General features: G+C 42.4%; 1 protein-coding gene across 5 annotated transcripts in view; it reads left to right on the top strand.

Moving 5' to 3' along the window:
• SEMA5A (semaphorin 5A) overlaps positions 1-25,078 on the top strand; it is a 472,196-nt gene that overhangs the window by 192,885 nt on the left and 254,233 nt on the right. For all 5 annotated transcript variants that reach the window (XM_045863616.3, XM_064596872.1, XM_064596869.1 and 2 more), the window contains exon 4: positions 16,585-16,684. In XM_045863616.3, the coding sequence (XP_045719572.1) occupies positions 16,585-16,684 (100 nt within the window). The remainder of the gene's footprint in view (positions 1-16,584; positions 16,685-25,078) is intronic.

Here is a 25,078-nt window from a genome sequence, read left to right on the forward strand (position 1 = left end):
GGCTGCAAAGATTGTTTTTGTCTGATTAAACACAGGTCCCTTTGAACTCTGTGGGGGTTCTTTTTCACGTGCACTTTCTTGTAACTGTCTGCAAAGTCCCTTTTTTTTTTCTTTTGGGTCTGATTTGGAATCCAAAGAGTCAGCCCACTCCACCTCCTTCATCATTCATACATTTGTAGTTAGTTTTGTATCAGTTACATTCCCTAGCCCCAGGCGCAGACAGGCAAAGCTGAACTTTTTGCACACACTTACACTCCCCTCTTTTCCTGCTCCTGTCCGGGAAGTGGGTTGACTGGGAAGCACAGGCAAATCAGAAATGATACCTAGTAACGGGTTAGCACAGGATGTGAGGTACCCATTTAATGACCACCAACGGAGCCTCTGACTTTCGTGGGAGCAGGCAGAGAGGAAGTGCATCTTTGGTGAGGCTGGGACTTAACTAAGGCCATAAGCTGTCTCTTCCAGAGAAAGAATTGGGGCAACGAGGCAGGTTAGAATTTATATTTATGGGACTGGAAATAGTATCCATTTGGGGAACTCTTAAAAGCACATATGCAGACGAATGGCTTATCAGTCTCAGGGATGGAGCTAAGTCATCAAATTAACTAAGATCAGTACCCTCATGACTGTTAGCTCTGACTTCTGCAGTGAACTAACTGTAGGAGGTGCAAATGAATGACGAAGGATAACATAACCCTCTGAATGCAGAAAATGGGATTTGCTCCTTTATTGTTGCATGTATTTATTTGCTCCTTTGCTCAACATTCTCAGGTCTTTTTGTGCTGACTTTCAGTGTGAGGACCATTTTCTTCTTGTTCTCACCTGCTCCCTTTAATATCCCAATTAGACAATCAATGTGTTGATGTCCATCAAATTTTTATCTTGAGTTCAACCCCAGAACCGCCACTGCCTACTCATAACTCCACCGGGATTTCCGTTGGGGTCTCTGCTTAGGCGTTCATCAAAGAACTGTTGGATTGTTCTCCACATGCCAAGCCTGTTTCTCCTCCAGTCTCTCCTGTCTCAGGAATGGTCCCATAGATTGAGTACCTCTCATGGAAAACGTGGGTGTCATCCTTAATTCCTCACATTTCCTTAGGGCCCCAATTAGTTGCAAACACTTAACTACATCTGTCCTTCAGTGTTTTTGGATTGCTCAGGCGTATTCACTTCCTGCATTTCACATCCTCTGTGGTCCATCCTCCACACAATAGCCCTAGAAGCTTTTAAACATGCAAAGTAGCTTATGTTCTCCCCATCACCCTTCCCCACACCCACCTCGGCTTCTTAGTGCCATAGAACGGGGGCTGGTGAAAATGACAGCCCACCCCCAAATCTGGCCCACCTCCAGGTATTGTGAATATCATCTTGTTGGAACCCAGCCCCACCCACAAGTTTATATTTGTCTATAGCAACAGCACCCGAGTTGAGTAGTTGTGACAGAGACCATATGGCCTGCAAAGCCTAAAATACTATCTGGCCCTTTGCAGCAAGAGCTTTCCAATTGCTCCCATCGAATAGAATCTACACTTTTTCACCTGCACCTGCAGGACTCTACCTGAACCGGCCCTGTTTCCCTCTCGGCTCTTCCCTCCCAATGTCTCTCACTGCACACCTGCCTTGTTTCTGTTGTTCAGTTACCCTGGCTCATCCCCACCCCCCTACCTCCCGCCCCGCCATCAGGCCTCTCCCAGACAGGGCTCTCTGCTGGAATGTGCTTCTCCTGCATCTCTGTGTGGCTTTTTGTTGTCACTCAGGTCTCAGCTTAAGTGTCACCACAGTGGAGTGGTCTTCCCCAGAAACTCTAGAATGTTGCTCCAGCAAGTGATTAGCGTTGGCCATGGAAATTGGGCTCAGATCGGGAGGGGTCTCTGAAGTTGTGTGGGATACCTCAGGAAATGAGAATATGAACTTGTCAAAGAGAAATCGAAAACAAGGTTAGAAATGTGACTGTGACGCTGAATTTACTTCTCCAAGGAATTCATAAATGCAACTTTCAGCCTGTCCACACAGCGGCTTTGCTGCAGGCTGGGGACCAGAGCAGCTGCTAGACAAACCCAGTCACCATCAGGGTCAGCTTAGTACCTGGAAGCGAAAACGACCACGGTTTTCCCAAAGTAACGCCCAAGTGGGCAGACAAAGGGAAAGCCAGCCTTCACTGCCCTGTCTCCTCTGTCTACCCCTTGTGAACCTGTCTTCCTTGAGGTCGGTGACTCAGAGGTGTGGAGGGCAGAGTTCTCTTGCAAAGGCTGGGCTGAGGCAGGAATCCACTTCCCTTGGAAATAAAAACCTTAGGCCATCAATGTCAGCTTTGGTTTCATATTTAAAACATGCTTTTTTTTTTTTTTTTTTTTTCTTTCAGTCTAACATCTTGAGTGACTTGGGCCTTTTGGGACCTAAGTGAGCCTGCAAGTGAGGGCTGTCAGTTTTCTGGAATCGTCGGTAACACCAGCTAACAGGGAATAGGCCCTGCTAGGATTTGCAGAAGGTTTGCTTTTTTTCTCTTGGAGGAGATGGAAGTATAGTAATTAGCTGGGGTTTCAAAATGATTTTGTGTGACTGTGCACAGAACACTCAACTTTTTTCTGTGAGTTGGCTAATGATTTTCTGTATGTCTTTTTCATTTTATTTATTTATTTATTTATTTAAAAGATTTTATTTATTTATTTGACAGAGAGAGAAACACAGCGAGAGAGGGAACACAAACGGGGAGTGGGAGAGGGAGAAGCAGGCTTCCTGCAGAGCAGGGACCCCGATGTGGGGCTCGATCCCAGGACCCCGGGATCATGACCTGAGCCGAAGGCAGACGCTTAACGACTGAGCCACCCAGGTGCCCCTGTCTTTTTCATTTTAGTTGAAAGGTATTAAAGCCATATGAAACTAATGGAATAAAATACCTTGGAAATGCTAGTACTTGTTGATGTCCTGTGATATAGGGTGAATCATGTAGGGTGAGTAATCTTTCTAGATTCATCTGTATTAATGTGTGGCTGAGTAGATTTCGGCAAGTCCCTTTGCTCTTCTGGACTCCCGATTTCTCATTGTTGAAATGAGGCATCTGAATAGGTGGGTCCTGTGGTTTCTGCTCACTTTGAGATTCTGTATTGGTGTTTTTTTCCTGTTACTAAAGAATTACACTTAGTATGTTTAATTATCTGTAATACATGTTTGTTGAACTCTTACTCTATCCTCTAGAGCAGAGGTCAGGGCAAGATAGTAATATTTTAGATGTTGGAGGTCAGACAGTCTGTATTCAGCTCTGCCAACATCATGCAAATGCAGCCCTAGACTATAGGTAAACACCTGGGCATGCTGTGCTCCATAAAAATTTATTTACAAAAAAATGCCCTGGGCCTGATTTGGTCCATGGGCCATCATTGGCCAGTCCCTGTTCCAGAGTCTAGACGTGGACAATTGTCCTGTATAAATTCAAGTCAGCTTTCTTTAATAAATTCACCACGTTCTTTGGATGGAAACTCGTTCACATGTAAAACAATGAAAAGAATAGTAGAATATCGTTCGTGACTATGACTTAAATATAATCAGCAATCGAGCTATATTATCCAGGCAGTGTCTGGTGGGTCAGAGGGATGGGGAGCATGAACTTGCACCCCTCTCTTGAGTGGCTCCCAACCTGTTCATAGTTATTAGAGAGTAGGCGGGATCATTTTGAAAGGATCGAGTCATGTTAGCCAAGTGGGGATGTGAGAATGAGTCCAGCGAAGAGCTGGTTGGGGCACAGTTGAGGTGTCTGTGTTGGGGACAAACAGAAGTGGAGAGCCGGGAGGTTTGAGAGGGGCTGACGGCCAGGCAAAGGCAGTCGGCTGTGGCCGTGGAAACGTGCAGACAGAGAAAACCTTTGTGCAAGTGCATCACGTGACTGCAGCAGGGTCAAAGGTCCCCCCATCAGTCACATTGCTCGCACAGACTATGTGGCTGGGCCCCAGGCCCCCAGGAATACAGAGGCACTCTTATCTTATCAGGCAGGATATTCCAAGGTCTTAGAGATTATCTCTAGGAGTCATTCAAGGGTCAAACTTTTCTTTGGAATAGGCAGGGTTTGAACCCCCCAGACCTGCTGAGTCAACTAGTTACTGAACAGTCTCTCACTTGAATGGATTTCTGCCAGAGTGTTGCCTGTTAAGTTGTTCGTGGCCTTCCTGAACATTCCAGGGCCCTCATGGCCTTCACAGGTAGACTGTGATTTACATGAAATTGCATGTCCTTCTACAGGGGGGCTAAAACGAATGACAGATATTCTCCCTGGTCCTCAGGATATTGTCACAAGATATAGTAGGGCCATCGTCATGGTGAACTCAGAGGAAAGGGGAAAACCACCCTTTACTGCCTGCAGTGGTGAGGGTGCGGACCCCTGGTTCTGGAGACCCTCCCATGACTTCGGTGCTCTGCCAGAAACTTCTCGGGCCTTGGTTTACACATTCTTCTCCATGCAAACTCTTGTGTTCCTACTCTTCCTCTGTTAATATAGTTGGTTAAGAAAAAATGAGGCTACCGCTTTTGGCCTCATAGCCCCACCGATGAAACCTCCGAGTCTGAGATTCAAACTCAAATTAGCCTCACTCCAAGGACCATGTCACTTGCATTAGCAGTTGGTGAACTGAGGGCGGTTTTGTTGGAATCAGCCTCTGTTGCAGAGTTAATGGCCGTTGGTTCTGAGAAGACCCAGAGTTGATTTGTTTTTTAGTAATGGATGTAATGGAACAACGCTTCTCTATTAACAAGGAAGCCCTGTTCTTAATACCTTAGCTACACGCTGTTCAGGAGAGGAGCCACAGGCCATGTTTGGCTGTTGAGCACTCGAAAGTGGCTAGTCCAAATGGGGGTGTGCATCAGTGTAAATGCACGCTGGCGTCCAAAGGCATAGAACGTACACCTGAAATCAAAATATCCCAACAATTTTTATTTTGGTAACGTGGAAATAATATCCTGGGTGTACTGGGTTAAATAAACTATATTGTTGAAAATTGATTTTACCTGCTTCTTAGCATTTTTTTATTTTTTATTTTTTTAATATTTTATTTATTTATTTGAGAGGGGGAGAAAGAGAAAGAGAGTGCAGACGCCCACAAGTAGGGGAGAGGGGCATAGGGAGAAGGAGAAGCAGACTCCCCGCTGAGCAGGGAGCCCGATGCAGAACTCGATCCCAGGACCCCGAGCTCATGACCTGAGCCGGAGGCGAATGCTTCACCAACTGAGCCACCCAGGTGCCCTGCTTCTCGGCATTTTTTAATGTAGCTACTGGACAATTCAACATTGCATGCATAGGTCACGTTATTATTTTCATTAGATAGGGCTGCCTTAGAGCATTGACCATTGCGCTTTTTTGGTACCAGCTAGTATTTTCTTCAATTTCGCTGTCTTGTGTATATATCTTTTCAGCTAAATTATAAATGTCTTGAAGGCAGAGGTCTGTCTTCCATAACTCTGTATCTTCCATTCTCAGGCCTCAAGTGGGTTCTTCCAAGTAGCAAGGACTCAAGCATTATTTGTTGACTATGTAAATGAATAATTGTGTTGCCCATTCTAGATGCATATCACCCTAATGCTTAACCTTGAAGTTTCTGGAAGAATCTGGGTCAGTCTTGGAAAATGTTTTAGCTCTGGTGAATAGATAGAATCAGTAGTTTGGCAAAGAGACCATCTTGGGACATATTAGAATGTCTTCAAGCAAGGAAACTTCCTTGCACAAATAGCTTTATTTGTACCCTTTCAGACTTCTGGTCATCCCTGCTTACAGAGTAAGCACATGGCCACTCCTGGAATAATCTCAGTGCCCGTTGAGTAGAAACAGTTCATTTTTATATTTTTAGTCACATTAGCATCATTTGTAATTCTCAAGTTATAAATCTGAAGGAAATTACTTTTTAATGTCCTCTGGCACAACATTAAGATTTTGCAATTAGATTTTATAGCCTGTAGTCATATGCTGCAGGTCACAAGGCAAAATTAAGACCTTCTGCACCAGCAAAGTTTCCTGTTGGAAAGCCACACAGAATTTAGGGGCAGGACAGCTCTGAAACATGCTTCACAGCCTGGAGGACAAAGCTGGTCACAGTCCAGGGGTTGGAAGGTCTTGCCTAGTTTACATTTGCATTTGCATAATCTTTTAAATTAAAAAAAATCTCTCTTGATGGATGGGTGAATAGAAATTGCTTCTTGTATGAGTTATCCAGCAATAAAAATCTGCTTATCAGCTTGGTTCTGATCCCGCAGCCGCCAGGAATAATTGCTCCAGATGGTTTAATGAAATAGGAGGTTTCCATGATCTTAAAAGTTATAAACAAAAGGGAAGGATAGCGCCAGCCTGTCAGGCAGATTTTGAAACCAGTTTACTGACAACATTCCAGAAACTTCTCTTTACACCTTGCCAGGTGTGTCTCCGGTAACCCTTGGACGACTCAAGAATTTCTTGGGGCCCACTAGCATTGGGATCCTGAGATTGAAAAGGTTTTCCGGGTATGGCCAGAAAATCATGCAAACAAATGAAGACTTGGGGAAATGGTAGAAATCACAAATCCCAGCCTTGATTCCAAAAGGGAGTCCATTTCAATTGGTTATGAAGATGGTAGTTGATTGTGATGAAATTTTGTCTCCTAAGATTTCTCTTAAAATGCATACTCAGGAAAAATATAAAAAAACCATTTATCAGTTCTATGTTATCCTGCTGTAATCTAACTTGGAGAAACAATATGCTTGAAAGTCGCAACAGGAATCTCTCAAGAGGGGTGAGGCGTGCCCTCAGCCTGTCCCTGGCCAGTCTTTATCTACAGCTGCCTTCCCGAGGCAGGCTGTCCACTCCTGCCCTTACTGGAAGAGTGTATGTGTTCCTGCCTGTAATTTTAACAGATACATGGCTATTATTTAATACTTCTTTACAATGTAAAACTATATTATACTGGGGATTTCAGGCTGTAAAACAGAGCTTACATTTGTGGCTTTCCAATTGTGTTTGAGTTAAGAAGACCCAAATCAGGGAATGCTGCAAGTAGAAAGTGCATGATCACAACTCTTTGGATTCTTAAGACATCTACCAGCCATGCTGTCCGAGGTGAAGTAGTGAACTTTAGAAGAATGCAGTTCGAGAGCCACAGATATTTTGCCAAACTTGCAGTTAGTGGAGTTTGCCAGTGGTGAACCTATGACAAAAGGATTAAGTGTTGAAACGGTCACTGCGAAGGAAACATATGAAGAGGCTTGATGGAGCTCCTGACCCCTGTTGAGTGGGTACAGGACTGAGCACAGAAAGGATGGGAAGAAGCACTGTTAGCATTTTAAAATGCTGTGTTTTATGTGTCATGTTTACAAATAAAAATGTAAATGAAAGATGCTTTACGTCTTCTTGGTATACTGGATCCTTTTTGCTTTTACTGGTATAAAAGTGTTTTACCAAAAAAAAAATGTTCTACTTTCCCCTAATTTGTTATTATTATCATGTTTAAAAATTTTATTTATTTGTCAGGGAGAGAGAGAGAGAGAGAGAGAGCATGAGCGGGGAGGAGGGGCAGAGGCGGAGGGAGAAGCAGACTCCCCGCTGAGCAGGGAGCCCGATGGGGACTTGATCCCAGGACCCTGGGATCATGACCTGAGCCGAAAGCAGTCACTTTACCGATTGAGCCACCCAGGCATCCCAAATTGGTTATTATTGAATATTTTTGCTGTATTTTAAAAAAGTCACATCAGGGGCGCCTGGGTGGCTCAGTCGTTAAGCGGCTGCCTTCAGCTCAGGTCATGATCCCAGGGTCCTGGGATCGAGCCCCACATCGGGCTCCCTGCTCCGCGGGAAGCCTGCTTCTCCCTCTCCCACTCCCGCTGCTTGTGTTCCTGCTCTCGCTATCTCTGTCTCTCCCAAATAAATAAATAAAATCTTTAAAAAAAAAAAAAGTCACATCAGTTGAACATTTTGATCATTTCGTAGCAGGCTTTTGAGATTTGTTCCCCTCTAATTTAGTGTCTTATATATATATATACACATACACACACACGTACATATATATGTAATATAGTTATATATGTTATATATGTATTTTTGTATCTCTTACATTTATGCAAATACGTATGTATATGTATGTGTATATATATACACACACACACATATACACATAGGTATACATACCAATGAACATATTGATGCCTCTAGATGTAAATATGTATAACTATATATACATCTGTATCCAGGTATAAATATATGTAAATATATACTTAATACACATTTATTTATTTATTTTAGTATGCAAAATACTCCATTTTGTTTTATTTTTATGGATAACTGTCATTAATACAGCAGGAACTGGTATGATTATAAAAGATACAAAAAAATCAGAAGAATGTTAGCATTCAAAAGAAATTAAAACCTGAGCTGAAGGCTGATCAGAAAGTCTGACACTTGGCACTGTTCTAAGTTAAGAAACATGTATGCTAGACTACATGAATAATTCATATTAACTCAGAGAAAGTTCGCTTCCATTTCAAAATCTACACATGGAGCTACAAATGCAGCGACACTTGAATTAAATGACTTTCGCTGTTGACAAACATTTAAGATAACCAGTGTTACCTAAAACTCTCCAAGGGGAAAGCAGGGAAGTGTATAAATTGTAGATTTCTAATTAACAAGTTGAGGTGTGTTGGTATATGGTTTAATTATTTATTCATGTAGATCTAAAAGGCTAGCCCAGTTTGTCAGAGCGTAAGAGAATGCCAAAAGACAAATGGGGATGGATCAACGTAAGTCCACCCCAACTTCTGGAAAACAAGTGATACAGTGTAACACCACCTCAAAGAACTGTGCTTCTAAGAATAGGAGACTGTGGTCTAATTCAGTTCTCACTTTGGCTTCTAAAATCTCTCTAAGAATTTGGTGGAAAAGAGGGAAATTCAATTCCTTTAATTAATAACTGTCCATAAGCAGAAGGGGGGGGGAAGAAAAAGCTAACAGAGTGATGGGGCTTTGTTGATTAAAAATCTTCGAACATAATACATGTTAATATGTTGAATCTTGAGTTATACTTACAAATCAATGGTTAATATACTACAAAACGTTACAAACATAAAATCTCCTCATCGGTTGCAGAACTTCCAAACTAATGGGATTAATTTCTTCTCCCTTTTAATTACACATATTTATATATCTGTGTATGTATATATGTGCAAATAAACATATGCATATGTGTGTGTACATATATAAATGTATACATACACATACCAATATGTGGATGAATATATTGAGATCTAAATTAAGAGCTAGACATTTTGGTCCCTTAAAATACTATAATTTAGAAAGTTTTGTGTGCTCAGAGACCACACAATGGTATTCCCATTTGGATGGATATTCTACTAGAGCTGTGGCAAGAAGAAGATAGATTGGCACAGAAATCGTAGGGCTTGGGGTCTTCCACTTTGTCCTCATTGGTGTGCAACTTTGGGCAGTCATGTAACTTCTTTGCCCTTAGTTTTATAAACTTTAAAGTCAGGGGGAAGGACTGCAGGATAACCAGTGTCATGTCCTACTATACTACTTTGATTCTATGAAGTCCTAGATAGCAGTTATAGTGAAAGTAATTGAGGTCTTTACATTTGGAGAAAGAAAATTGGCCTGATATTTTTCAGTCTTTCTAGAAAGCTAAAGACAAACATAGAGTATTGGCATATTTCTGCTAACATCAGGACCTGTCTTGGAAAAAAATGATGAAGATAAATCTTCCACAGTTGGGACCTTCTTCCTCCAGATGCCTTATTGCTTGTGGGGACCCTGGTTTCTTTATGCTTTTTTCTGGGACCTTCCTTCTTCCAGCTGTGACCTGCCCAATGGGTGGCTTGGGCTGGAACATTCCTGTCTCCCATCTGAAAACTACCACTTCTTCCTTTCTATCTAATTTTGCTCTCTTTTGGTGGGTGGCAACTACCGTTTCCGATAGATTTAATCCGTGCTGATATATTACTAGGTGCTAGGGATTAATGCACTTTATACATTCCTGGGAAAATTGATTTTTAACTTGGACCTTATGGAAATACTGCCTTAGTCTTATCCTGGGTTTAAATTCCAGCTTAGCCACTTACCACTTATGTTATATTTGGCAAGATGTTTAACTTGTCAGAAACTCAAGGCTTTTAATTTTTAAAATTTTTATTTCTGCAAGAAAGATTATAGCTCTACCTTCACGGGATTATAAACATTAAATGAAACAAGACATTGTTCACATGTGAAATTGTCTAACCTAGGTCCTGAAACTAAGTAACCACTGATAATATTACACAGTAACAAAAAAAAGTGTTAAAAAGAGACATTGGTTGTTCTGATGTGTATTTTTTTCATAAGCATAAATGTTTGTGAACTTGCATCCTTCCTCCCTGGTGAAGTGTTTGCCTTGGTCTACCACTGGATAAACACATGAAACTTTGGAACTGAAATCTATTATAATACCTTAGAGAGTTCCAGGCGGGGCTCCTATAGCTGAACACCTGGGTATATCTTATTTTGGGGGTGAAGCATGGCATGGGGTGCTGTGGCTGCTGCCTGAAGTGTGCTTGTCTTGCTCTGAGTGATTGGTGTTGGAGGAACACGCCTGGAAAAGCAGATGGGAAAGGAAAAGGAAGAAAAATGGTAGCGGTCCAGCGACGGTGCAGGAAACCAGCACTGACCTGCCATGCTAGTCTTCTCTGTATGGCTTCTTCAAAATTCCACTCCTTTGTTTTCCAGTCATGTTTTAGCTCAGATTGCCTTGCTAGAATGGTTATGTAATGCACTGAAGCTGAAAATGATGTCTGTGGAAGGGAGACGCATGCCACCTTTAAAGAGGAATAGGTATTTTTGATGTTGGATGGTTTCTTTCACAACTCAGGGAAAGGTCAGGCAAGGAGCACTTTTGGAATGCTCAGCCGAGAGTACGCTCTGCACCTCTCCTCCTGGCCCGAGGTGCCCAGCTGGCAGGAGTGGTCTTCTGGGGAAGGTGAGGACCCAGCCCTTGTGTTTTCAGGACAATGTCCTGTCCCCACACATCAGAGCTGAGTGGCCTAGACTGCTGAGCCTTCCGGCCATTCCATTCTGCTTGCATCATCTCTGCCTTCTCCTTCCAGAATGTTCTTTGCTCTGATAAAGCAGATCAGTGCATGGTTATTGACATTTTCTCCTCCCTCCATTACACCAAAACCCTTGGAGCATAATACCTAACTAGCGACAATGGGAATGCTCTTTTTTGTAGATCTTAACTGACATGTAGATCATTGTTATTCATAATCACAACACCAGAAACAATCAATGCATTATTTATTAAACTGAGTGAGTGGCAGTTTTTATTTAACAGTATACATCAGTGGGAATCGATTCACTTTCACAATGAAGAGGACTTTGATTTTTCTTTCTTCTTGTTACTTTCCAAATGTGTTGCATAATGTGTTACTTGGGAAGCTACCTGTTAGTTTTTCTGATATGGGTTTCAAGTCCCCCAAAGAAGTTTCTCAGTCCTGCTTTCTGGACTCCTTCATTGACTGATGTTTGGAGGGAAGAATGGAACAGGCTCCCCAGAGGCACTCTTATTTGACCTGGGAGGTTTTCACTCCTCAGTTTTTGCCTGCCAGTCAGCATGGTCTCTGGACTTAGAGGAGCCATCCACCTGGTTTTCCGAGTGACTGTCAGGTTTCGGGACCAGTGCTGGTCTTCCCCTGTGATTCTTACTTACCAGGTTCTAAAAAGTTTTCTTGGCTTGCAAGCATGGCTATCTTCAATATCTTTACAGTGTTTGATTTTTTATTTAATAGTCACGTTTATTCTTTTAAAAAATTTTTCTTTCTTCTTCTGGGGGTGGGTGGGGAGTGACTAACTTGAATCTGTAAGTGCAAGTCTCTAGTTTATATATACCATCATTTGGGCCAAATTTATTAACACCAACATATGTTCCTAAAAGTTATTTCTTGAAAAGTAATGCTGGGTTCTTTTAAAAATCAGATCAGTATACTTTTTATTAGAATATTTACAAGACAATCACAGGGGTGCTTACGTGGTCATAAGAAAAGGCACACATATATCTTTGCAGCTAATTTTGCAGTAGAAAGTTGTTGTCAGGGGCCACATTTAAAAAGCCTTATTTGTGTAATGAATGGATTAGCTAGCATGATTACTGTCAAGTATTCAAAATTATCTACAAAGTATTCAATTTGAAGTTACCAGTTTTATGTGACTACTTAACTTCCAAACAAGGTTGTGTTGGCTGCCATATTTAAATTCCATTTCATCAAATGGTTTTTTTTTCCAGCAAGATCAGAAGAGAGAGAAGAGGAAAAACATAAACCCATCATTTGGGAGGAGTGAGCATGTTTTAAGAAAGTTAATGTTACTGGAAATTGTACTCTCAACCTACCATGCGCTGTGTGCCGTCCCCTGCTCTCTTCAGTTGCCCTGGCATTTCTTTGGCATCTGCTGAGCTTGTTCACCACCATCTGCCCCGTGTTCAGACTCTGTCCTCACCGGCCTCACTTGACATGTATTCTTCTAGCTCTGTATTTATGATGGTTTTCCGATGCTTTCTAAAGCAGCACTAATAATTTCTTCATGCTACTATGGAAATCTGTTATTGTGGTGGCAAATTCTACGGATAGAACTTCTGATGTTAAGCTTGTTGATCGATTCTTGTGTTTCTGGAATAAACCCTATCCCATATGAAACGGGGTGTGTGTGTGTGTGTGTGTGTGTGTGTGATTTGCTAACAGGCGTCTTCCCTTAGCCGTGTTCTCAGCCATATTCTTAAATGAGGTTAGCCAATGATTTTCCTTTCCCATAATGTCTTTGTGCAGCCTTACTGGCAAGATTATCAGGACCACAATCGCCTCAGAACTGCATTAGGAAGCTTTACCTCTTTGTCTCATCTCTGAAGTAAGCTGCGTAAAGTTGGCATTACATTACAGTCCTTAAAGGGTTGTTGAAATGTACATGTAAAACTGACCCTACTGCCTTCTTTCACAGACTGTACCTGAGCGTTTACTATACATTTTGTCTTGGGTGTTGGACACTGTCATAACAAGAGTGTAAGGAAAATGTATTTTAAAAGGGTTTTTTTTTTTTTTTTTTTTTTTAATGAGGGAATATGTGTATACTTCCAGACAGAGGGAAGGGGCCTTGTAACACGGGACATATTAGAGGAGAAAACAGGTGATTTAGAGAAGGGACCAAAGAAGAGGGAAGAGGTGGGGTGAGCAGAGGAGGAGAGGCTGGTCTCGGCACAGAGGAGAGAGCACCAGCCTCTGATCTTGCAGGGAAAGTGGAGGAGTGGTGTTGGGACAGGCACATTCTCAGTGAGAGCTGGGTTGGTGCAAGACCGTTCCCCCGAGGCCCTCGTGGTGTTCGGTCAGATAGAGGGCATGTGAGATGCAGTGGGAAAGCCAGACCTGGAGGAATGCACAGGAAAATCAAAAAAAGAAGAGAATGTCCAGATTACCCAACTGAGATCTAGTGTTAACCATACAAATACACTGTTTTAGTGGGGTAGCTTTTTGGAAATTTAAATAAGGAAAAGGGAACAATAGTGACAGAACTATAGGTTGTTCACTTGTTTCTCCTGTCTACATGCCTCCTGTTATTATTTGAGGGCATTTTAAGAAGCAGTGTAGCCGTTTTCATCCCTCAGTATAGGAACCCAAACCAGAAGGATGTCTCTTCCTCCTGGTCCCCGTTGGCCACTCTCTTCCCATTTGTCTAATGGAAAAGAGAGATTAATTCGTGAGAGGCATGTTCAAGGATTTTTTTTCTGATGTCTTTTTGCAGCCTTCTCTCGCCTTACGTGGCTCCTATGTCCACCCCTCTGACACAGAGGTCAGCCTGTGACCCTGTTCTCGCCTCCTGCAACCTCCTCATTCTCGCCGCCTTGAGTCCAACATGTGTGCCCGGCTCTGGGAGCTGCGAGTTTCGGAGAATAGACTCAGGAGCCGGGGACTCCAGTCCTTGCAGGGCTCCCTGGTCATGAGTTTCCTGTATGTGTGATGAAGCTCTTGAACTAAAACAGCTCTCTGGGTACCTCCAGGTCTTAGCCATGCTCAGCGATGGCTCTGGAACCTTGCTTCCCACGTGATCTTGACCTGACCTGTCCTCTCTCTCGCAGACCACGCTTCCCTCCTAAGCCCTGTGTCTCATCATCATTGCTTTCCTTTTCCTTTAGCCTGGGAATGATTTTGTTATCTTCCACTTGTTCCCTTAGCCTCACCTGCAGTGAGTTATCAGGCCCATGGGATGCCCTCACCACCTCTTCCTTCCGCATTCGCGTAGCCACTGGAAATAAAGCCACCACCTCACGGGTGTATGGTGGTGCTTTCTAACGTCTCACATTCCTGCCCCATCCTGCCCGCCAGTGGCCCAGGCGCGTTCCTAAGGCACCTGCTTTCATGGGTCAAGTACTTGCCCGAGAACTTTTCCAAGCCTCTCTGTCACGGACGAAGCCAAGTCCAAATGTGTGACCCTGGGAGCGAATATGTTTACAGTTATATTTAAACACGCCTGTCAGTTACCCCTCCCAGTGGTTTCTTGACTTACTGTTGCTTTTTCCTTTCTCTCTTTTCTGTTTTCCCTCGTGCCTTTCATTTTTCATTCTCCTTATTCACCTTCTGGTTGTTGCTCTTTCATTATTGCATCTTTTATGATTGCCTCCCCACATTCAGAGTACTGTGCTGTGGGCTGTCGGCACCTCAGGGAGCTTTGCAGACATAAGAGCCTTCGGCTCCAGCTCCCAGAAACAGAGAACTGATGGGGCCTGATGGGCAAGAAGGTGAGCAACACCGATTATGGCCCTCGGGGCACCATGGCATTCCGCATCGCTCTGTTCCCGTGGAACACATCTGCACTGTAAATACGCAGTCAGATCTTGCCTTTCTTCTTCTTCTTTTTTTTTTAAAGATTTTATTTATTTATTTGACAGAGAGAGACAACGAGAGCAGGAACACAAGCAGGGGGAGTGGGAGAGGAAGAAGCAGGCTTCCCGCTGAGCAGGGAGCCCGATGTGGGGACTTGATCCCAGGACCCTGGGATCATGACCCGAGCCGAAGGCAGACGCTTAACGACTGAGCCACCCAGGCGCCCCAGATCTTGCCTTTCTTCTTACCTAGGGCCCTGTCCTCTCTTCCTTCTGTGTGTGAATACTTCCTATAACATTTCAAACGCCTGTAAAGATCTTCTATTCATAGACCCTGTGCTTAAAGAAGATAGTAGGTCTAGTTCCCTAACTGAATTATGAACTTCTGGAACACACCATTTATTAACAACTTATATAGCTCCAGGGCTTTGTACCTACTTTACTATAATTAAGTGTTTTCTCTTAAATGACTTGGCTCTAAAATGAATAAAATTTATATAAACTTCTAAAAAGAATCCAGGCACACATTAAAATTTCAAAGCCCAAATACAGGTCTCCATAGACCTCAACCCTGGTTTCCTTTACGCGGAGTAGAACTTTCTGTTCATGACCTTCTTCCCCCGCAGTAACCAGTAGTAGAGAAGGGCTCTATTTATTATACAGAGCCATTCCTGGAAAATAATCCATCTCGACCATGTCAACAAAGGTTTTTATGTGGGATGTGTTATGGGACCTGGGCACATTTCCATATTAAATCTGGTTTTGGCATCTGCTTTCATTGAGAGACATTATTCCTTTGCTACACAGTGACTTTGTTGATGTGACATTTGTCATGTGCCCCTTTATTCAGTGTGATAGCACTCAAAATAGTAAATCCAAGAAAAAAATGACAGTCAGATAACATGGCTAATTGTCAGGAATAATGATAAGGCAAGCCGCGACTGGCAGGCAACTCCCAGAGTATTTTTATGGTGTCAGAAATGTGCTAATAAAAGTTGCAAAAAAGGCGCATGGAGCAGCATTCTGTCCTTCTCCAAGGCTGTCATGTTATCATGAATGGACTCTAGGCTGAGGCTGGAGGCCGTGTCATAGGAGTTCACAGTCTTGTGAAAAACCTGCCTCTACAGAGTGACTATTTCCTGGTTTCCCGTAGAGAAAAAAGAATGCCAACAAGGCCTAGAAGTAACTGGATTTCTCATCTAGAAAGCACTGTATGAGTTTAACACGCCTGATAGAATAGAATTGAAACCCAAAGGACAGACATAGGGTGTCCACTTTGAAGGAGGGCTGCTGGTGCTCCCGTGTTTATCCTGGGTCCCAAGGAGGGCTTTGTACTTCTCAAGTCTTCAGTTCTTGCCGGTGAGCACACATAGGAGGAAATGGTCCTGTTTGCGTTCAGTATTCCCTTGATGAAGCGTGTGAATGCTGTGTGATTTTTCTGCCCAGCCCAGAGCCCAGAGGAAAATGCACATCTGGTTTGTAAATCACACCCAAGCACGGATGCCTTGCTCACTCTTTATTGGGTGGCCGTTCTCTAGGTTTTACACATCCTCAGTGTAACATTCTGCTGGAATTCTGCTGGAAACCTCCCGTGGCCCCTACGCGATCACATCAGGGGACCTCCAAATCCTCTGTGAAATGTAATGTTTGCTACCTGTTGTGCACATTTTGTGGTCCCTGGAGGAAAAATCATTCATTTTTATCTTCTCATTTATTTATTTTTCCTATTTAGAAATTGGCCCCTGGTTACGGGAGTTCAGAGCGAAGAATGCTGTGGATTTCTCGCAGTTAACATTTGACCCAGGACAGAAAGAACTTGTTGTAGGAGCAAGGTGAGAGATCTTATGTTTCGCCACTGCAGATAATTTTGGATTTCATTTGACATCTGTGCAGCTACATGTGAGCTTCTCTGCCGTAGTTGATGAGTGCCAAGTAATACTTCTAAGAAGGAAATACGGCATAAGGTTGCCCCAAAGTCTGCTACTAATAAATAGGATGACGCCTGTTCTTTATAGCATGTGTTCGGGGGGCTCCCATGTGCCAGGAACCGTTCTAACATGAACTAATTCATGTTTTTTCGTGAAAGCTGAGAGGTAGGTATTGTCAACATCCCTATTGTAGAGATGAGGACACTGAGGCAGGGCATAGTCTGATGTCCAATAAAAGCTGGACTCAGGTTTCAGACCCAGGCATTTTGACTCCAGAAACCATGTTCTCAACTTCTCAGTACATTCTTCAGTAAAATTCTAGAGTCAAGAGGTTTTGACATCCATTCCAATGTCCAATCATTAACCGTTCTCTGTGACCTTGATTACACCATTTACCAGCCAACTGAGAATTCAGGGAAATTGTTATTCTATACCCTGCTTAAGGTGCATGTGCTCCTGTATCCAGGTCAACACTTGACGTTCCATTTGATGAGGCTACTAGAACACAATCAGAACAGATCTTGAGTTGTTTCCCTCTTCCTTATCATTCCTTCTCTAGAAAACAGGCATAATCCTTGCACTCAAATCACCTATCCTGCCAATGTATTTTGAGGATGATGTATAAAAAAATACTTCATACCAATATCTTAGGAAAAATATTAATTTTGAAGAAAGGGGCCTTTTGGCCTCCTTTGGCATTCAAGGAAAACATTTGGGGTGCCTGAGTGCTTGTATCTCTTTTGGTCTAATTTACTAGATTATAAAGCATACCTTTCATAGCAAGAGAGGATATGCAGTTTCCATATATACCTGGGTGAAGCTAAATCTGGTTTATTGAATAGTTTCTAGAATCATTGCTTTGGCTCTCAGATCTCTAGGAGCCCTTGTGCATCCACCCAACACTTGATGGCATTGAGATGTATGGGCACAGCGTTAAATGAATAGACAGAAGTTGACTTAGTTCCTAGCATTGAACATGTCACCTGCATCTCTTCTGATATTTTTGAGTGGGCAGTGAGTACAGATTGGTTGGGCTTACTTGGTGTATTTTTACGTACTTCAGCACATGGGGAATACATGGGGGGCTTTGGATGCTGACTTCCATCACATTTCATCACGAGCCTGGACCGGATGTTGCAGGGGCTTTTAATTGGTCCTCTGGCCTCCAGATTTTGTCCTCCTTCTGTGTACCTTGGCCAACACCTTCTTGATAAAATGCCCCCCCCCCCCCCCTTAGGTAGCTCCCTTCGGATAAATGACGGTGCTTTGGTGTTGCCCATCACACCCTTGTGGTGCCTTGTGGTCCCACATCCCTTACAAATGGAGCTCTTTTTCATTCTCTCATAGTCCAGGCATGTAGAATTATTTCTATTGCCCACCACTGTCCAATGTTCTCTTTCTTGCCTCTGGGATTTGGTAACAAACTTCTTTGCTTTTCTGGAGCATTAGCTACCCCCTCCCCCAAGTTCTCTGCTCGGTGAGCTCACAATCAGAGTAAAGAGATCTGGCTCAAGGGCCCTCCCCTGGACCTGGGTTCCTCCTTCCCCTGCTCTGCATGGTCCTGTTAACATAATCTGTCATCTACCTTCCTTACTGCACTTACTGCATGATTTGTGTCAGGTGTCACCCCCCACCCCCCACTCTGCATTATCAGGTGGTGGAGGATATGCCTATCTTTTCTTTCTTTAGAAGGTAGCACACAGTTTCTCCCCTGGCAGAAGCTCAAAGATACCTGTTGATTCAACATACCTACTTCAAGGATTTGATTTGTATAGGTGCCCTTCTGCATCTGGGGGGACCCTCAGGGGAAATGGGTTGGGTTTTGTAGCAGATTTATTCCAAATTCCCACGTTTGGGCAAGGACACAAGGCAGTGGCCATCTCTAACCCCAAAGCTAACCCTTAGGGAAGATGAGCTCTTGCTCTTAGCCAAAGGGAAGGAGCCACCTGCTGGGGTAAAAGGTACAAATATGACCTCGGTTGGTAGAGGTGAGTCTTCTACCCTTCATTCAACCCTGAAGGACTTTGGAAAAGGTTTGCCTGTGAGCTTGACTTGAAAGACTCTCCATTGTTTCTGGAAGTCCGGGGTGCTGCATGAATAGGACGGCACCACACATGTGCATGCATGCTGCAGGTGTTTGGCTTTTGGCGAATGACACAGATTCTCTTAATGGATGTGAAAAGCCACTGAGCAAATTGGCGCTGGGAAGAGATATCTCGTGGTCCTGTCCTGGTGGGAGAAACGAGGAGAAGGAAGGGAGAGGTAGACTGGACTTGCTCAGCTGCGTGACCTTGAGCCTGTTTCAGAGTCGAATTTTCTCAACTTCAAAATTGGTGTAATTATTTGTACCCCTGTCAGCTGATGTGAGGATTTAATAAAGTAATCCATGAAAAGCGATTGTCAGTGTTAACAGGCACGTGGTAAGGGCAGTGGTAGGGTAGCTCTGCAGGTAACTCTGGATTTTGGCATCCGTGTGCAGGTGCGCTTCTGGTGGTCATCACTGATTGAGGCGAATAGGAATCTTCCTAGGAAACTTGGTGGGATTAGGCTCAGAGCGTTTAAGAGGGAGTGTGAGCCAGTTGTAAGACTTTAAAAATAACCCAGCCCTCAGCTTCCTGTTTGGGAGGGCTTGACCTAGCAAAAGAAGTTTGCAGAGCAGGTGCTTATTTAAGAAATCTGTAATGGTTTAAATATGAACGGTAGGAAAATGCGATGATAGGCTTTCTGTTTTCTTATCGTTAGCACTCAGCATCGTAAAGCCATTTATTGGATGGTTTCACTTGATGCCAATGATACTTTATGTTCTGGAAATTGAATTCACTTAAAGCTTCTGTGCACCCTTCACAAAAAGAAGTTCGTTGTGCTGCAAAGGGAGAGGCTCTCTTTAAACACTTTGTGGTTATATAGTGCCAGAAGGTACTTGCGTCTTGAATTCATGGAACTTCTGGAAAGATACCTAAACTTAGTATTTCTAAGGTGCACATTATCTTTTATATTATTTTAAAGGCATTGGCATTCATAGTTTGTTTCACCACAAGGTTCTTTAAAAATTAAAATAAGGTTTGTGTTTTCAATGATGACACTGAAGCATTTGCATTTTAGAAAATGTGGAAAATACAGTTAAAGCATTAAGAAAAAAACACAGTTTCAGAAGTAATCAGTTAACCTTTTCAATTATTTCCCCACATTATTTGATTTCTTTTTGTTTATATGATTGGGATACTATTTTATGAATGATTTATGTATGTCTTTGTCAAAAAACCTGCTAAAAGCAGTTACCATTTTGTTTTATTTTATTTCTCATGACATTTTATATATAGGAAGAAAAATTCCAAAGTGAAGAAATATGTTGTGGTGTAGAGGTTTGGTAGAGATAACTATAAAAGTACTGATACTGATTCTAGTTCACAATGTTGACGTACATGTAAGTTTTGTTGCAGATGGGATTGTAAAGTTGAATGTAAGAAGGTGATTCTACTTTTATTCTCCAAATGAATCTGTCTGTCTTTAGTGTTTCAGGTTCACTGTAAGGATGACAAGTGATTCTGTGCTAAATTCAAATGTTATTCCAAGTGGCAACTAACTTGGCTTACATACAATGTACTGTTTGATTATAATCAAATAATGATTGGGGCATTTACAGATGAGCAATAATTTTAGAAAGCATAAAGCCATTTAGTAGTAATGAAAAGAGCCTCTCATCAAAGAGAATGTGGGTTTCTTTCCATTCTTTTTGTTTGTTTCTTGGTCTTTCGGTTGAATTCTTTTTTTTTAAGATTTATTTACTTATTTTAGAGAATGAGAGAGAGAGACAGAGGGCACGCAAGTGAGCAAGCATGGTGAGGGGGGAGGCGGGGCAGAGGGAGATTAGAGGATCACAAGCAAACTGTTCGCTGAGCGCAGAGCCCAACGCGGGGCCTGATCTCACAACCCTGAGATCACGACCTGAGCCCAAACCAAGAGGCGGATGCTTAACTGCCTCTGTCACCCAGGCACCTCTCAGTTGATTTGTGATTATCTTACTCTTCTCTAACCAGCTTCAGTGCAATATAGGTATATGTATTGAAGGGCATAGTCTCACAACCTATGATATTTTACTAAGAACACTCACCCGTAAGCTTTCACACAAGGACCTTTGAGTCCAGGAGGAACAGCCCTCTGCAGGTGACTAAGGTGGTGGGATTGAAGCATACAGACTCAATATTCATGTCACCTAACAGTCATAATTGATGATAAATATAACAATTTAGGACCTTGGAAATTTCAAATTTTAATTCTATTAAAATTTAATTCTATTAAATGGGAGCATTATGGAGATATCAAGAGAAAGGGTAAATGGGGATGCATGAGTCTCCTTGCACACCTGACCTGATGTGAGGACCAGCCCAGAGCTTTGTACCTTGCCCAAGCCCTTTGCCTTGCCCATATAGTCAATGGACTCTTTCCATATGTGGGAAGATCTTTCTGTACATATGTCTGTACAACAAATGTATAGATTTCCAGCCAGCGTGTTTATTACTAAAATAAAAAACTACAACCCTGGTGCTTCCAAAACAGAGTTTGATCTTCCTTATAATCACAAAAACCAGCCTTGAAAAATATTAGTGTTTTATTTTCAAGCATTGTTCTGTCCTTGGTTTGAATCTGCAAAAGTAAAAGTAAAAAGGAATGATTAACTTGCTTTTGTTATGCCGACACTGAATTTGCTTTAAGTATTTAAAGCATCTGTTCCCATAAGATCACATTGAATGAATGGGCAGGCTTCTATTTCATCAGACTAAGATCCTCCTTTCAGAATGATTTTGCTACTGGATCTAAACAAAGAGCTGAATTTTAGATTCCTGTAGTCATTTTTTTTCCTTAAATTGACCAATGTAATTTACTCTTTTTTTTTTTTTGGTGGTGGTTATTTTTAATTACTGTTTTTATTTTAGAGTTGTACCTTAGAATTAATCTGTTGGAAGCAGTATATGATTAAACGGAAAAATGGAGATTTTTTTATAAGATCCAGCAATTCTGCTTCCAGTAGCCACTTGGTCCTTCTGTTTTCCAGAGGAGACATTTTAGTCATGTTTACACAGTTAAAGGTACCTCTTGCGGAGTGGAATGAAGTCAGCAATTAGGAGTGAATCCAGAAAGTGGTAGACCCCCATAGTGCAAAGAAATCCAGGGTGGTGATGATGTTTACCTTCTATTTATATTAATTATGATTTAGGAAAAACAGCTGGTGATGAGGAAAAGGATGGCCCTTTTCATTCCTGCTCTTCACCTGGAATTTTTTTTTTTTTAAGATTTATTTATTTGAGAGAGAGAGAGAGAGAGAGAGAGAGAAGGGAGGCGGACATCAGGAGAGAGAGACTCTCAAGCAGACTCCCTCCTGAGCATGGAGCCCAATGTGGGGCTCAATCCCAAGACCCTGAGATCATGACCTGAGCCGAAATCAAGAGTTGGACGCTTAACTGATTAAGCAGCCCAGGCTCCCCCTGAAATTTTTTTTTATCCTTGAGCTTATGCATTAAGTATTTTCTCTTCTCTATCATTTTTCTTCTCAGTGTTGGCACTGGATTTATAGAGGTGTGGTTCTCTTAGGTTTCTCTTTGCTTATCTTCTGCCTTCTTGCACCTATTAATCTCCTTTCTTCCAGGAGGCCTACTTGTTTAATTAACCTGATTTGTGTTAAAAAGTCCCACTCCTTGTCTGCTGGCTTTGTTACGTTTTGTCCAGTATCTGCCAGACATCCGTGTACCTAAGCATCACCACTGTTCATTCAAAGTGAAGCTTCCTCGGTCCCTTGCTCGCGGCTCTGCTGCTTCGGTGGAATGGAAGGGGTCCAGGAGTGTGAGCTTTTAAGAAACAGGTGGTCTACAGACACTCTTGTGGGAAAGACTTCTGCACATCGTGTTCCTTTTGCTGTTGTAAAAAAAAAACAAAACAAAAAACCCAGAATAATCTCTGCACTTTCTTCCCTGCTGGAACTGGGGAGCAGATACGTCTAGCAGCATAGTTATTTATTTAGTTATAAAGTCCTTTTTTTCCCAAAATGCATGAATGAGCCAACAAAGCACAGTAATAAAAATTAATCAGCCTCTTTACTTTGAGTGTATGGGTACGCTAGTGTTCGAGTGTTGAGAGCTTTGTTCCCAGCCTGTCCCACATAGGGTCCATCAGAGTTTATTAGTTCACTTAGTTACTCTTTCATGACTGTTCATTCATCATATATTTATTGAACCTACATTATGCCAGGAAGTATCTAAGGCATTGGGGAAACAAAGATGAAGTGTAGTCTCTACCTGACGAAGACTTCATAGCCTAGCGCAAACCTAGCGCAAGGTTGGCAAGCTGAGGCTCCAGAGTTGGCCTCCTGTTTTTGTAAATAAAGTTTTATTGGCATGCAGTCACACCCATTCAGTTGCATATTTCCTGTGGCTGCTTTTGAGCTTTACCTGCAGAGATGAGTAGTTGCAACCGAGACCGTCCTTTAAGGCAAAGCATTTGCTATCTGGCCCTTAAAGAAAAAGCTTGTGGGCTCTTGGCCGGTGGCTGTCGGGGGAACACAGGCAATGAGAATTTCCCAGGGAGGCCTGGGTCAAAGGTCCTGGAAACCTCAAGAATAAAGAAACATGATGGTTTTTGGGGCTGGAAAGGGTGCACCGAGAAGGTGCTCTTTCAGGTGGGCCTTCAAAATGCATTAGGAGTCTGGCAGATGGAAGAGTCTTCTTGCTGGAAGGACCGTACCTTGGGGAACATCAGAGATCCTGATGAGGCTGAGAAGAGCTCAGCTTGACTGGACCAGTTGGTGACTGAGAGTGGAAGTTGTTGCAGGGGAGGCAGGAGCTCTAGGTGGGGTCAGATTATGGAGGAGCTTGGACTTAATCCTCCAGACCAGTGATTCCACTTTTGGCAGTCATGAGAGGCCTTACAAAAATGCAGATGCCCAAGCTTCTCTTCCGATAATTGCAATTAGACTTTCTGGAAGTGATGTTGGAATCTTTGGTTTAATCAAGTTTCTGAGGATATCCTGGCCTGGCAGATTTGGGAACCTCTGCTAAAGGTATTAGGAGTTTAGGACATTTTTAAGCCTACATATTTACATGCTCAGATTTGCAATGGGAAGGTACTTCTACCATATTGTGTGCAGAGTGTTCTAGAGTTTGAGGAATTCAGAGGTCGGGGCGGTGGATCAGGTGACAGAAAGAACTTACACTCAGGCCGTGATGGTGGAAATGAGGAAGAGAGTCAGATTTGAGACGTATTTCAGAGCTGGGTTTGACAGTGATTGATGGCGACTGAAATGGGGTGGCAGAGGGCAAGGGTCAAAGGTGAGATTTGGAGCAAGATTTGGGAATGTGGTTTGTTGTGATGGCATTAGCTAGCCCCGAGCATGTGGGGAATAAACTGCAATTCTTTGATTATTTGAAGATACATGAAAAAAAAATTTAAGGTTTTGCTAACTCTGACGATAACCCAGAAAAAGAATTATATATGGAGATCTCTTGAGGAGTGAATATTCCTAAGAAAGCAGAGGTTAAGGGAATTGTAAAATGGTTCAGTTGGTATTTTTTCAAATGAAATATGATCTCTATTAACTGAAAAATGGGAAGGAATGAATCAAATACCCAGTGGACCCTCAAAAGCAGAAGCTGTAAGTTAAATTTGGAGCAATAAGTCATCATCTGTAATCCTTAAAGCACTGAAGGATTTGCAAGTCCTATTTAGAGCGTAATAAAATTTAAATTATCAGTGTGATTATTAACAATATTGATTAATAACTTTGACCCTAAATATGCTTATGGGAGAAGGTTTTTCTGATTTTACGTCTCTGCAGTTTGCTAATAATATTGATCTTAATTATTGCATGCCTCTCAGAATCCATCTTTGTTATTTCATTTTACTCGCTAATAATAAGAAGCTCTCCATCTATTTCTGTGCCTTTTAATCTTGGTGTTTAAACATACAAGAGTGCCATTAAAATGATTTGTTCTTGGTTTTGATGTGTTCTTTGAAACATTCCTAATAACAAAGACTTGTAAAGGGTTTTTTTTTTTTTTAAAGATTTTTTATTTATTTATTTGAGACAGAATGAGAGAGAGAGAGAGCTCATGAGAGGGGGGAGGGTCAGAGGGAGAAGCAGACTCCCCGCCGAGCAGGGAGCCCAATGTGGGACTCGATCCCGGGACTCCAGGATCATGACCTGAGCCGAAGGCAGTCGCTTAACCGACTGAGCCACCCAGGCGCCCCTTGTAAAGGGTTTGAAGTAATCTTTTGGGGATAAGGAATGAAAAAAGCCAATACAATTTT

The sequence above is a fragment of the Mirounga angustirostris genome, unplaced genomic scaffold, assembly GCF_029215605.1.
Source record: "Mirounga angustirostris isolate CCGP_5_RB_7025 unplaced genomic scaffold, mMirAng1.0.hap1 SCAF_7, whole genome shotgun sequence".
Lineage (NCBI taxonomy): Eukaryota > Metazoa > Chordata > Mammalia > Carnivora > Phocidae > Mirounga > Mirounga angustirostris.